The sequence below is a fragment of the Sorex araneus genome, chromosome 5, assembly GCF_027595985.1.
Source record: "Sorex araneus isolate mSorAra2 chromosome 5, mSorAra2.pri, whole genome shotgun sequence".
In the NCBI taxonomy this organism is placed as follows: domain Eukaryota; kingdom Metazoa; phylum Chordata; class Mammalia; order Eulipotyphla; family Soricidae; genus Sorex; species Sorex araneus.
In genome coordinates this window covers 8196069-8211313 of record NC_073306.1, presented here as the reverse complement: position 1 = coordinate 8211313, position 15245 = coordinate 8196069, and the positions used below count along the sequence as shown (strand labels likewise).

At 48.6% G+C, this 15245-nt stretch overlaps 1 protein-coding gene across 1 annotated transcript in view; it reads right to left on the bottom strand.

Annotated features, from left to right (window-relative positions):
- Positions 1-9917, bottom strand: part of WLS (Wnt ligand secretion mediator) — a 126009-nt gene extending 116092 nt beyond the window's left edge. The window contains exon 1 of the mRNA XM_055140493.1: positions 9764-9917. Within this exon, the coding sequence (XP_054996468.1) occupies positions 9764-9869 (106 nt within the window). The 5' untranslated portion in view covers positions 9870-9917. The remainder of the gene's footprint in view (positions 1-9763) is intronic.
- Between the last annotated feature and the right edge of the window lie 5328 nt (positions 9918-15245).

The following is a 15245-nucleotide window of genomic DNA, read 5'->3' as shown; positions in this document are numbered from 1 at the left end:
CCAATTTTCAATTATATGTCTTGGTCACTTTTTGCTGTGTGTAATCCTTTCTCTTTGTTCGGATCTGGGGTATACATTTTGCTGCTGTTGTTCAGTCTTCCCTAGCATGGCCTACAAGCACTGGTCAATATTTATGATGGTGTATGAGGCTAATTTGTATTTAGCATTGAGATTACTTGCACGAGAAAGAAATAGAAGAGGAGGGGCTGGAGTGATAGCACAGAGGGTAGGGCATTTGCCTTGCACGCGGCCGACCCGGGTTCGAATCCCAGCATCCCATATGGTCCCCTGAGCACCGCCAGGGGTAATTCCTGAGCGCGTGAGCCAGGAATGACCCCTGTGCATTGCCGGATGTGACCCAAAAAGAAAAAAAGAAAAAGAAATAGAAGAGGAGAAGAAGCCACACGTGGATGGGAGTGTGTAGTTTGGGTAAAGAGTAGAAGCAGAAAAAGGGGAGAAAAGCTTTCTACTACTGATTTCATGTAGAACCAGTTTTATTACACTGGACCATTTGTTTCCCATAGGAATTATAGACAGGGGCCAGAGAGATGGTATGGGAGTTAAGATGGTTGCCTTGCCCGTCACAACAGATTCTGAGCACTGCCAGGAGTGACCCCTGAGCACCGAGTCAGGGATAGGTCCTGTGCATCACCAGGTATGGCCCCCAGAGAAAGATAGAAATTAAAGAGATTCAAGGCAATAATTCAAAGGGCTGGAGCACGTGACTTATAAGCACATGACCCCGAGAGTCACCTAAAACCTCTGATGGTCAGAATCATTAAAAAAAAAAATCAGCACCTATGAAATTATCACTATAGTTACCCAGTAAATCTTCCAAGAGCAGTCAAATTTCTTGCCTAGGATAAAATAACCTGAGTATTGAGAAGACAAAAAAATCCAAGTATTGTTTTTGTAGCCCTATGAAATTAAATTAGAGGTGGAACATGACCGGGTGGGAAGGAAAGGTACAGGCTATAAGCTCCTTAGTATTTCCGTACCCCAGAGATGAATTGCCCATTTCTGTTGCTTAGTGATTCATTTAGATTGGCCCTACCATGAAAAGGGGGGAGAATTTCTGTGACCCGGATTCCTCTTCTCCATGCCCATCCCTACCCAGCTACTGACCGTGGGAACTACCCATCTCTGATGTATCTGTCCACTGGCCACTATTACGACACCCCAGAGAAGACAGAAGATCTGAAACATACATGATCCTTTCATGTCTCAGCGCCTGTCTCATCCCCAAGTCTCTATCAATGTTGAGAGCAGCCAATCTTCCCATGGAGAAAAATCAAGCAGCCTTTTCCCAAAGAATAAAATGCACCTGTTCACAGTGTCAGCACCAGAGCCTCAAATCTGGACGCCCTCATTATCATGAATGAGTGTATACAGGCACAGACAGAAAATTATTCTCTGCAGAACAGAATTTTCTCCTTGAGTAAGTGGCTATTGGTTCAACCTCTTCTCTATGAGTGTGGATCCATATCCTCTTAAATCTTCTCCATCCTCAGTAACTCCCTTCCCCCATCTTCTTTGCAAAAGGCTTGGATTTGTAACATGGTAGAAAAATGTTAAGACCACCAACTGTCACTGTCACTGTATCACTGTCATCCCGTTGCTCATCGGTTTGCTCGAGCGGGCACCAGTAACGTCTCCATGTGACTTGTTGTTACTGTTTTTGGCATATCGAATACGCCACGGGGAGCTTGCCAGGCTCTGCCATGAGAGCAGGATACTCTCCGTAGCTTGCCGGGCTCTCCGAGAGAAGCGAAGGAATCGAACCCGGGTCGGCCGCGTGCAAGGCGAACGCCCTACCCGCTGCGCTGGATGGCTGAGTGGTCTAAGGTGCCAGACTCAAGACCACCAACTAGAGAAAATAAAATCGAGTAGTCATCCTTAAAGTAACAGCGCTCAAACCCGTCATGGTTAATGAACTTGGTTGCTCAACAGGGTGCGTCATCCGGTGATGGGAACTGGTTAGAGCTTGTAGGTAAAGAATTCTCCTGGCACATGCAAACTTCCCATAAGGGGTCCTCCTTAGTCTTGGCACAGCACTGCTCTAGTATGTAAAGCTAGGCTCCATTTCATAGAGTTGCTATTTCTTTGCTTTTGCTGTATTACCCAGGGATTCAATGGGAGAAGTCAGGGGCCTGATTAGAACAACTCATTATGTCTTTCTGCTTGCAAACTGTGTTTATTCCATCTTAAAAGTCAGGAGCGAGAGGTGAGGGGAAGAGAACCACCTCATGATTGGTCACACTGGCTTTGAAGTCGCACTGACTGAAGTTCAATCCAAGCTTTGACCCTGCCTCGCTAGGTAATCTTGAGCAATTTACTTCACCTTTCTGTACCCTGGTATACTTACATGTTAAATGAGTACAACAGCAACCACTAGGTGTGCCAGGATTTGCCCGGATTAAATTAGGCAAAGGCCTGGTATTTGATAGACATTTGACATATTAAAAGGATTGGGGGGGGGGGGGTAGGGAGAGTGGATAGAGAGGTAGTTCAATGGGCTGGAGCACATATTTGCATGGTAGAGTCCTGGGTTTGATCCACAGATGCCATATATTTTTTTGGAGCCACAACTGGCAGTGCACTGGAGTTACTCCTGGCTCAGTGCTCAGTGGTCAATCCTGGCTGTGATGAGGGAACTACGTGATGTCTGGGATTGAACCTGGGCTTTGCGCATGCAAAGTATGCACGACAGTCCTTTGAGCTGTCTCCCAGGCCTTCACACATTGCGTTTTTTAATATTATCTTATTAATCTAGAATTTTAAGATGATACTAGGGTTGGGGCTGGAGTGATAGCACAGCGGGTAGGGCATTTGCCTTGCACTCGGCCAACCCAGGTTCAAATCCCAGCATCCCATATGGTCCCCTGAGCACCGCCAGGAGTAATTCCTGAGTGAAGAGCCAGGAGTAATCCCTGAGCATCGCCGGGTGTGACCCAAAAAGAAAAAAAAAAAAAGATGATACTAGAGTTATCTGCACAGTGTAATTCACAGTATTTCTGATTTTGCATGTTTATGACTTTCCAGAAAGTGAGAACTATCTTGATATCAGAGACTCTCATAGCAGGAAAATTTTTGCCTGTAAACTTTTTCTGGGATGAAGAGGGCCTCTCATCTACATACAACTCTCCAATTTACTCCCACTTTGAGTCCCATTTTTTTTTCTGACCCCCAGTCCCATATGGGGGAGAGCCTGGCAAGCTCCCTGTGGCGTATTCATATGCCAAATACAGTAACAATGAGGGGTCTCATTCCCCTGACCCTGAAGAGCCTCTAATGCGGAGTCATTGGGAAGGACAAGTAAAGAGAAACTGCTAAAATCTCAGGGCTAGGATGAATGGAGACGTTACTGGGCCTGCTCGAGCAAACTGAGGATCAATGGGATGACAGTGATACAGTGACCCCCAGTCAGCCACAGTGCAGTGGGGTCCACAGTAGGATCTTACAAGTGTCCATGTTATGTGGGTAAACACTGAGGAGCTTGAACCAAGACACTTCCTACAACTGCAACAAATTTTGAATTTCCATAGGAGCGCCCACATGAGAACAATAAGGTAAGAATATTTTCCCCATTTAAATGAATATTTTTAGGCCAAATTTTTGTAAAATATCAATTAGGTGGAGAGGCGGAGTCTAGACCTGGGATCCATGCAGGAGTCTTAAAACTCCCCTCAAAGCCATGCATCACACTATTTTCTCAAGGATCTGTCTCTCACTTTTAATAGGGGGAGGAGAAGACTCCAAGAGGGAGGTAAGCCGCCGAGATGAAGGATGAGCTGAAAGTATCCGTAGCCACTGTTACCACACATCTAATTTTTTCACAGTAACCAAGGAGAGTTTCTCTTTTAGAAAGTGAAATATTCTAATTTCTATGATTAAACATTTCCCACCCTCAGGCCAGGAAGATGGCACCGGATCCAGAACTGGCACCCCTGTAAGCCTCCTTCCACTACCACCAAGAGGGGCACAGCCCTTAGAGCATCTAGCATTGCCAGGCCAGCACTGCATTGCATCTTGGCCCAGGCTCCAAGTCAGCAGTCACCACTGGGCCAGGTGTCACCGGAAGTGGTCCCTGGGCCCCCAAAGGTTGCTGGGGAAGCCCCCAACCCTCCAAATTTCCCACCACTTAAAAGAAAAAATTGGGGGGGGGGGAGTAGGAATTGGGTCACACCTTGTGCCACTCTCTCTTCAGTACAATCACACCTGAACCTCCTGCATGCAAAGCATGTGTCCAGCCCTTTGAACAATCTTTCTGGCCCCCTACAAGAAGCATTTTTGAGGTTACACTGTACTCTACAACCATTTTAGATCCTCCGGTAGCGAAGACCAAGGAAAACTTATGTTTAATCAGATTTAATCAGATATGAAATGTTATGAAATAGAAAGCAGAACCAAAGAGAAAAAGCATAGGCTAAAATAAACCCAAGGCCCACTCATGCCTACCTTTCAACATCCTCAGCTCCTCAGGCCCGCAGGATTAAAACTACTGCATTATTAATGCATGTTAAAATATAATAAATACCACAGCGAGCTACAAACCTAATGTGGTCGGAAGCAAATCCTTCTATACTCTGCAGGACTGTGATTATATTTAATTTATCTCAACTCTGCAACTTCCAAATAAATGATAAGGTCAGAAACAAAGATTCATATTCCCAATCAAGACCAACATAAGCTCCCATTTAACTAAATGGCCCCAGAGATGAGCTAGTGTTTAAAGGCAGTAGGTTAATCCATGTTAAAATTGAGAAGCTTGATTACATATGCATTCATATGTGCTCCATTCACATAAGTTCTCAGCATTAAAAATAGAGTCAGAGACATAGTCGAGGTTTTCTGTTGTTTGTATAGATCCAACAATGCTCAGGGGCTACTCCTGGCTCTGCTGCATTTAGGAATGAATCCTGGCGGTGCTGGGGAACCTTATGGGGGCCAGGGATCAAACCTGGGTCAGTCACATGCAAGGCAAGTGTCTCACCCACTGTACTGTCTCTCCAGCCTAAAATAGAAAAGACTTGAAGGAACTTGCTTACATGCTTTAGTTCATGCCCTGGAATAACAATATGGTTTCTTGAGCACCACCACGAGCCCAGAGTCAGAACTAGCTCCTGAGCACTGCCAGGTGTGGCCCAGAAACCCAAATAATAAAGTCATAATAAAAATAACAAAATTAAGTGTTCATTTACTTGTTTTTTGGGCCACACCCAGCAATGATCAAGGGTGACTCCTGTTTCTGCATTTAGAAATTACTCCTGGTGATGCTAGGGGACCACGTGGGACACCAGGGATCAACCCTGGGTCGGCTGCAAGCAAGACAAGTGCCCTCCTTGCTGTACTCTCTCCAGCCCTTGAAGTAAATTTTTTCAAATCCAATCTTTGGAATGAAATAGCAATCTTTCCCCAAGTAATCCTTCTTAAAGAAATCATAATTGGTAATTTACTAATACTTATGTAGATCTTTGTGTTAGGAAAATTCTCACTTATGAACATCTTTATAACAACGCAATCATCTTCCACTCATCCACTTCTAATTTTCACTCTTGGTAATTTTAACACAGGTGGGAACAGTGACCTGCTTTTTCAACCATTATTCCCCAGACATGACTAATTTGAAGCTCAGCAAATTGTAGCTAATGGGTGAGGGATTCCCATTCATGTTCATGATTTTTAGTCAGCTTCCTCTTGTTTCAGCATGTACGGTCAGTTTTCTGCCCTCTTAACCACAATCCCTACAGCTGCCTCTGTATGAATCAAATTCACCATCTCAAAGGAAGATTATTTTGCAAACTCACCAAACCAAATAAAATCAGCAGACTTATTTATAAATATCAAAACATGAGAAGTCGATCAATATTTTTTAAATATTTTTCTATTTTGTTTGGGGTTCTTAATTTGGGGAGGAAGGAGGTGGGGCTTGGGGGCTAGGCTAAGTTATGCTCAGGAAACTGAATTGCCAGGGATCTAACTGGGGTCAAACACATGCAAGGCAAGTGCCTTCTCCCCTGAATTATCTCTCTGGGCCTGTTAATTTTTTGAAATGAATTCTAAATATGAAAACAGCTAGTCTCTTTAGACACCTCAATCGGTAAGAAAACAACCTGATGCAGAATTTTACAAGGGCTCAAATTTTTTCACAAAAGCATGGCATAATTCAGTGAAAACTGACTGCTATAAAAAGCTCCACTATATGAGCCTTTAAATATATGTGTAGAATATTAAATATATATTATATATATAATCTCATTAAATGTTTAGCCTGTAGACATGAACACAAGAAAAACAAACAAACAAAAAAACTAACAAAAATGCTTACTTCAAAAAAGACTATGGTATGGCGGAGTATTTAAGATAAAAACAGGAAATCCCTATTTGTCTTGGTATCTGATGTTTAAATGTTCATCAGTGAACAGAATCTTAAATTGTGAGCTACTGAAGGCTCTCTCTTAACTGACTTGCTGGTCACTTTTAGACACACATTTTGTGTGTGTGTGTGTGTGTGTGTGTGTGTGTGAGATGTGGGGTGGGGTGAGGTGGGGTATTATGTGTGTGTGTGTATGTATGTGTGTGATGTGGGGTGGGGTGAGGTGGGGTAGTGTGTGTGTGTGTGTGTGTGTGTGTGTGTGTGACTCATGATCTGACAGAAACTTGACCATTCAGACCTCCTTTTTCTAGACTGCCATGTTTTCTTTCATGGGTGTCGAGTGTGGGGAGTGGAGAGAGGGCTGCTAATAATGATAATAGATTAACTGTAGCACTGTGTATATTACTCAATTACTATGACAGTGAAAATAAATTACTATAGATTATTGCTGGTTTCCAGCAAAGATTTCACTTTCTCCCAGACGCTCCAGCAGGCATCCTGGACAGACACTCTCCACTCAGGGGACCTGGCTTCCCAGCTAGCAGGGAATTGAGCAAGTGGGTCTCTCTTCACAGGGACAAGTGGAGATTTCTGAACTCAGACTTTTCCATCTACAGAAAGCTCCTTCAACAACTGCTTCCACCTATTTCCAGGGAGTTCTAGTCTTTGCTCAATCTCATCGGCTTTCCGGAATAAATCTGGTGAGAAAACCTACCGCTTACCTTGGGCTATTTATTTCCCGTGTACACACGTCTTGTCGCCGACCCAAATTCCTAAGTGTGTTCGACAATAAAAATAATGACTCTAAATGGAGGGGATGCTGGCTGCATCTAAAAGTCCCACCTGGACCTGAGTTTTTCAGTCCTCCTGTCAAAACTGAGGGACAGAACCTTCACAAAGGAGGGAGGAGGGCAAAACACGAAACTTAGCTTCCCCCACTCTTTCACACAGAGATTTCTCCTTTACAAGGAAATGTGGAACTGAAACAGTTTATTTATTCAGAGGAACCTAGTTACAGTTAGGGCCTGACCAGACACTAACTTTTGGAACTTTGATCAAGACCGGCACTAACCAAGTTCTCTGAGGGGGGTGGGGGTGGGGGGAAGAAACAAGCCTTACAGAGAAGCCCCTCTTAGAACACACAATTGTTGTGAACTGAATACCCTCTTCGGAAAGCTCCCCAATCCTAAAATTCCCACAATGAAACAAGTGCCACAAGTCGCCAAAGAAACGCACCCTCAGAAATCCACCGCGGGGTACACGGGGCTATGGGTCGCTTAAAGGCTGCATCAGCTTTAGAGAAAGAGAAAGAAATACACACCAGCAAACACCCGGGAACTATGTGTAATGGTTCACTGCTCGTGCAAAAACCTCAAAGAGGATGAAGGTCAGACAGGGATAATAGGCCAATTTAATTCTGAAAGCACAAGGTGCAAGAAATTTTAATTATGGTCTGCCACTGAAATCACACAAGATCCAATGGCATCTAACTGCAACTGCTCATCAGGGGAGACAAGAGGTGTAATTGTAACCGCTGCATAATCACTGTGAGGGCACAGGGAAAGCTGCCTTCAGCGCCCAGCTGAGAAAAAAAAAAAATAATCCAATACAGGGAAACATGGAGACTGCACGTAGCCAAACTGGAGCAAACCTCTGTGCGTGTGTGTCTGTGTGGATCTGGGTGTCGTATTGTGTGCGGGGAGGGATGAGGGCTTCGCGAATCAAAGGATTCCGCTGTGTGGCCCAAATTGCGAATCTGGACGTGAGCCCCTTTCTGCTTTGTGGACAGACACCGAGAGAAGAAGCGTGAGCTCCAGAAATTTCCCTCCTCGCGAAGCTTCACCCACTCTCCTTTGTTTAAAACAATTAGCTCGGATGGCACCGTGATTTACGGAACCGGCAAACTCCCTCCCGTTTGCTCTCCTCCCACCCCGATCTGCAGAACCACGCCGGGTACACGGACGCCAAGTGGCTCGGTCCGTGCGGTTCTCTGGGTCGCGAGACCCCGACGCCCAAGGCCGAGCGCTGACCCCCAGCAAAGCAGTGCACTGGCCCCCTCCACCCCCGCGCCCCGCGCGCCCCCAGGCCCCGCCGCTCCGGGTGAAGTTTTCCGAAGCGTCAAGTCCAGGCGCAAAGGCTCCTTCCCATCCGCGCCCGGTGCGAAGTTGGCGCTGAAGTTTGTGCCCGGCGGTCCCGCAACACCGGGGGGGTAGGAGGGCGCGGGGAGAGGCGTGGGGTGGCGGGGGTGGGGGTGGATCCGCGTCGGGACGCGGGGAGCGTTTCCCCGTGCAAGGTCCGTGCGACCGTCTGCGGCCCCCGGAAACCCGACGGGCTGGAGGCGGAGCGGGCGGTGCGCCCCGGGAGGTCTCCGGGCCAGCGGCGCGGCCCCGGCGGGGACTTTGCAGGGTCGCTGTCACCTGCGGGGCCGAAGGCGGCGGTGGTGGTCGGGGACCGGGGGTCGCCCGCCTAGGCGTCGCGGGGAAAACCAGGGACTCCGCCTCCCGGGGCTCTTGGGGTCTTAAGAAGGGGGTCGAGGGGTGGTGGGGGGATACGCGCGCGGGCTGGAGGCCCAAAGCTACACCTTTCGGATAACGCGGTTCCCCCCTCCCCCTGCGACCTTTTCAACTTCCCGCCGCGCGGGCCCAGGACTGCCAGTCCCCTCCCCCCTCCCCACACACACACCCATCCCGCCGCCTCCACGCGCGGGGGAGGAAGCGGCAGGAGATGGATCGGACCCCCAGAATGCAAACTCGCACGGCTTCCCCGCTTCCCGCCCGGTGCAAACGCCCCGATGCGTTTCACACACGCAAAAAGAAAAAAAAAAAGAAAAAAAAAGCTCGGGAACAGGGTTGGGAGAGGAGTTGGGGGGCGGGGGGGGGGGAGGAGGTGAAACGAGGGTGGGGGCGCGCGCCCGGCGCTTGTTCCCCCCCGACTTTCCGCGGCTCCCGATCAAGTCGGTGACGGCGCCCTCCCGGAGCCGGCTGGAAAGGCCCACGGAGCGGGCCAGGGTGGGCGGCGGCGGGGGGGAACGCGGGAAAAAAAAAAAAGCCGCGGGGTGTGTGTGGGGGGGGGGGGACCGCAGAGCCCAACTTTGCAGGGCAGCGCTGCCCCGCGCGGCCCGTCGCCATGCTTCGGCTGGCCACCCCCGCCCCCCGCCTGCCTTTCAAGTGGATACTGAAACTAGGCCAAAACTTTTCCCCTCCTTTTCTCCGGGCCACTAGACTGCACGGTGCCCCATGGAGCTCGGCTTTCGGGCGCACAATAGGCCGACTAATTAGATCATACAAGCCGGCCAGTGATACTGTAACAAGTAGCCGGGGCGGCCGGGCGCGAGAGGGGCCCGAGACCGCAGCCAAAGGGGCCAAAGTTTGCAGCGCTCGCACTTACCGATCAAGCCTCCCACCAGAAAGGCGACGACCTGGAAGGCCAGCAGGACGCCCCCGACGATGCACAGCTTCTTGGTGCTCATGTTCTCGATAATCGCCCCGGCCATTTTTGCGGGACCCCCACCGCCACCCCCCACCACCACCACCGGGACACCACCCCCCCCAACCTCCCGCCTCCTTCTCTCCCGAACCCTCTTCTCCCGGGCGATCGAGCTTTGGGACGGGGCTGCTGCGGGCTCCCTTCTCGTCCCCCGGCTCCCTCCTCCCTCGCCCTCCTCGCGCCGGGGCGCTGGGAAACTTTCGGGGTGCGGCCGCGCAGGCGGGCGCGGGACAGGGGCGGACGGCAACCCGCGCGGATTCCCCCGGCGCCGCCGGCTCGGGCTCCCCCAGTGCCCGGAGCTGTGATTGTGGCCGCTCCGCCGCCTGTGGACGCTTAAAGGAGCAGAGAAGCGGATCACATGACGCGCCTCCCTCCCTTTCTTCCTCCCTCCCTCCTCCTCCCTCCCTCCCTCCCTCCCTCCCTTCCTCTCCCCTCGCCCGCCCGTGCCCGGCTCCCGGCTCCTCCGGGTGTCGGCGCCCGGCTCCCGGCTCCCAGCCGTCCCGCCGGGGGCGCGTGTCACGTTCGCCGGGGCTGGGGGAGGGGGCGGGGAGAGGATGCGGTGCCCGGGGGCTTCCCGCCTGGTACCCCCCGCCTCGCCCACGTTTCCTTTCCCGGATCGCCGAGTGCGCGGTTGGAGAACCCCCGCGGGCAGCTTTGCAGACCTTTAACTTCATGCATGGACTTGAGAAGGGTCCAGCCCCGAGTGCAACCGTCGAGGAAAGAGGAGGATTTATTTTATTTTATTTTATTTTATCTTATTTTAGGGACCCCATAGGTGTTGGAGTCACGGGGTAGGATGCCGAATCAAAAAAAAAATTTTTAATTAAAAAAGATCCCAGCTTGGCTTATCTCCTGCCTGATACCACCCCAGGTTAGAGGGCACCTCACCTCGCCCCCCGCGCCCCTAGAGACAGCTCCCCCCACACGACCCCCTCCCCCCATCCCCCGGGAAGCCTCCAACCAAGTCAGACCATCCTTTATCAGCCCGAGGAGCCCTCACGTCGTGCGGTTCCAGAGCCTGCACGATCGTTCTTCCCTGAAAAGGAAATATGTTCTAAGTCTTAGAGAAGTAAATAAACCTCCTTAAAAAAAAAAAATCCTGCTGAGCTGTAAAACCCTCCCGATTTTCCAAATCACGTCTGGGAAATAACCCCTGGGAACCCAGCCCCTACAACCCCTTGATCTTTTCCGTCTCCCACTGTAAAAAAGGCTTGTGGGTAACTTTTGTCTCCACCCCTGAACTGTGAGCTTCTGGGGGGCGGGGTGTGTGGGGGGAGGGGGGATAGGGACCAAGTTTTATTCATCCTAGTCTCCCCCGTGGTGCCTAACAAAATTCTCACTCGGGAAGGGCCACACAAACTTTTGTGGCCTGAATAGGAAAGTGAATGGGACACCGGCCCCAGATTGCATTTCAAAAGCCTACTGGAGACCTTATTTGATTTCGATGGGACAGGCGTTAAGTTACAATGTTTGTTTGTTGTCTCTTCGGGAGGATAGATTTATATTTATCCTTAACTTCCAGGGGGGAAGGAGGGTGGGGACTCAAGAGATTTCCTGTTCTCTCAAGCCTAAATTCCAGGGCCTGGAGCTTCTCTTTCAGGTTCTTTATCAACCCTGCAGACTCTTAGTTTAGTGTCAAACATGTGTGTGTGCGTGCATGCTACACACACACACACACACACACACACACACACACACACACACACACACACACACACACACTCGGATCCTTCTCCACTTTTCCTCCCTCTTTATGCCAAACCAGGAGCTCTCCCAATTCCAGTCACCCCTTTTCTTCTGTTCCCCAAACTCTTACTTACACTGCCTTTACAGAAGGTGCCAGGCCGCTCATACATTGGAGGATGAATAGACCTGTTCATTTTTAGTATCCAATTAGACCAGACACTCCTTTAAAGACAGCACTGCGCTTGATGGATATGCAACACCACCTCCTTGGAGTGGAGTCTTTACCAGTTCTAAGGATAAAGCTGCGCTAGGGGGGAGGGGGTGGGGGAGTGGGGGGGGGGAGCTGTGGAGCCATAGTACAACAGGTAGGGCGTTTACCTTGCACAAGGCCGACCCAGGTTGGATCCCCGGCATCCTATATGGTCCCCCAAGCACCGCCAGGAGTGATTCCTGAATGCAAAGCCAGGAGTAACCCCTGAGCATCACTGGGTGTGACCCAAAAATTAAAAAAAAAAAAAGCTGCCATACGTTGGTTCTTTCCTTTCACCCTTTTATAAAATTAATTAATTAATTAATTTGTTTATTTATTTATTTATGCTTTTTGGATCACACCCGGCGATGCGCAGGGGTCACTCTTGGCTCTGCACTCAGGAATTACCCTTAGCGGTACTCAGGGGACCATATGGGATGCTGGGAATCGAACCAGGGTCAGCCGCATGCAAGGCAAACGCCCTACCCACTGTGCTATTGCTCCAGCCCCTCCTTTCACCCTTTAAACACATAGCTATGGAGTGAGCCCTTAACCAGTTTCGGGCTTTCTTTTCTAGCCCTTGAGACCACCAGGACATGAAGACACTCACCCTCCTCCTGAAGGAGCTGCAGTGCAGTTTGAGTCTCTGCCTGGAGATCCCACTGAATCTGTTACTTCCTAAGGCAAAGAGCAGCGAGAAATGTCAACCAGAGTGGGTAAAAGTGTTTGGTAGGTAGAGTGAGACCGGTCGGGTGATTAGCTTTCTTTATCTTTTCAAAAGTTTACATTATTTTTTTAAATGACAGAAGTAACTTCCAGGGCCTTCTGAAAATAATTAAGAATGAGGAGGTTTGGGGATGCAAGTCGGAGGTAGAGAACATCAGTGGTATAGATGAGGCTCTGGATTCCATCCCCAGAACCCAAAAGCAAGAGACAAAGAAGGAGGAAGAGGGAAAGGGTAGGAGAGAAGAAGGAAATACCTTTTTCACCTCTGCTACTAATTAACTCCACATTCCAAGTTCTCATCTCAGCTAGCTGCAGCCTTCCACACATCTGAACAGTAATGATGACTGTGGGTTCAGATTTCTTTTTTTTAATACAAATAGATTTTTTTTAAACTCAGGTTGATAAGAGCCTGTACCAAAATTTGTTCTCTATTTGATACTGTATTTCACTCTTTTAGAAAGACTGATGTTTCCAAATATTAGTTGGATACAAAAAATAAACCTTGTCTAATTGAATTGGCTTATATGTTCAAGAAAAGCAAGCAACTAAACCCATCTTTCTAGCAACTTCTATAATATACTCCACCCTTCAGCTCCCAAATGCATCTCTTCAGATCAATTGGCTTAACTTTTAGGTTCCAAATCTTCTGAGTGCACACCCACTGAAGTGATTCTCTATCTAGGAAGAGCACTTGTTTTGGAGTCACTTTAATGAAACAGATATTTCTCATAGCTAATCCATGCATTGAGCTGACCAATATTGCATCCAGATTACCAACATTATGGTAATTACCAACAAAGTAGGGGGAAGACAAATCATTACCGTAACTGCCTCAAATTCTTGCGGTGTCCATTGTCTTTTCAAATACTTAACATGGGCAGAAGGGGAAGGCAGGAGATATAGCACAGGATTGAAGACTCTATTTTTTTTTTCTTTTTGAGTCACACCCAGTCATGCACAGGGGTTACTCCTGGCTCATGCACTCAGGAATTATTCCTGGTGGTGCTTGGGGGGCCACATGGGATGCTGGGAATTGAACCCGGGTAGGCCATGTGCAAGGCAAACGCCCTCCCCGCTGTGCTATCTCTCCAGCCCCAAGGATTGAAGACTCTTGACTTGCATACATGTGGTGGTGACTGTTCCATTGTTAGGACCAGAAGATCTTCCAGCCTCTGCCAGGAGCAACCCCAGGCACAGAGCCAGGAATAGCCCCAGAACACCACTGGGTGGGGCCCCCCAAATAAGATAAATAGATCTATCTAAAGTGTCCACTGGGTCCTTTCTCAAGAGCTGTCACGAATGCATGGAAAAGAACTCATGAGTGTTTGAATCTGCCCCATGGAACTTTTAGCACCTCCCAAGTTAAGCTGGTGTTTTTTTTACAGGTGATCAGACGTCATTTCATAGTCACTCAGCTGCTTTGGGGTTTAGTTTTCTAGTACTTACCTCATGGTATTCTTGTTAAGTGGTTGGGATTTTTTTCCCCCCAATCCTGGGATGATTCTGGGGCATGAGGAACCATAGGGTGACAGGGATTGAACCCAATGCTCCTGTGTGTAAAACTTGCACTCTAGCTTCTTGAACATCTCTCCGTCCCCTATTCAGGACATCTTAAAGAAAGCCTATAATTTTGGTTAAAATATTAGCAAAATTGGGGCTGGAGAGATAGCACAGTGGGTAGGGCGTTTGCCTTGCACGAGGCCGACCCGGGTTCGATTCCCAGCATCCCATGTGGTCCCCTGAGCACCGCCAGGGGTGATTCCTGGGTGTAGAGCCAGGAGTGGCCCCTGTGCATCGCCAGGTGTGACCCAAAAAGCAAAAAAAAAAAAAATTAGCAAAATTGATCATTCCTTGGTTGACCCTCAGTTCTTATTATCATTTTTGTAGTTTTTTTTTCATTTTTATAGTTTTGAAGTATAGCACTGTAGCACTGTCGTCCTGTTGTTCATCGATTTGCTTGAGTGGGCGCCAGTAAGATCTCCATTATGAGACTTGTTGTTACTGTTTTTGGCATATAGGATATGCCACGGGTAGCTTGCCAGGCTCTGCCAAGTGGGAGTGATACTCTCAGTAGCTTGCCGGCTCTCTCCCAGAGGGACAGAAGTATCAAACCCGGGCCGTGTGCAAGGTAAACGCCCTACTGCTGTGATATTTTTAGGAAATGTCTAGGGAATTAACGATTTGATATACGTGCTAACCAAGTCAATGTCATTGAACTCTGAACATTACTCAGTGAACATTACATGTAGAAATGTTCTGTTTGTGGGGCTGGAGCTATAGCACAGTGGGTAGGGTGTTTGCCTTGCATACGGTCGACGGGGGTTTGATTCCCAGCATCCCATATGGTCCCCCAAGCACTGCTAGGAGAAATTCCTGGGTGCAGAGCTAGGAGTAACCCCTGTGCATTGCCAGGGGGGGGACCCAAAAAACAAATAAAAAAGAAATACTTGGTTTGAGAAACTGTTCCCAGCCACCAAGAGAATGTTTTGTTTTGTTTTGTTTTTGCATCCTTAGGCAGATTATCTTGTAGACGAGGCTAATTCAAGGGTGTACAAAAATGGTTCGTTCCAACTCCATTTCACTAGGCTTTGTGTTGGAGAAGAACACATCCACATTTTTCATTTGAGTGTTTAGCATATGGAAGGTCCTAATGAAGTACAATGTGCATTTATTGAACGGGTGTATGAATGAATGTATGTGTAAATAAATATCCAATCAAGG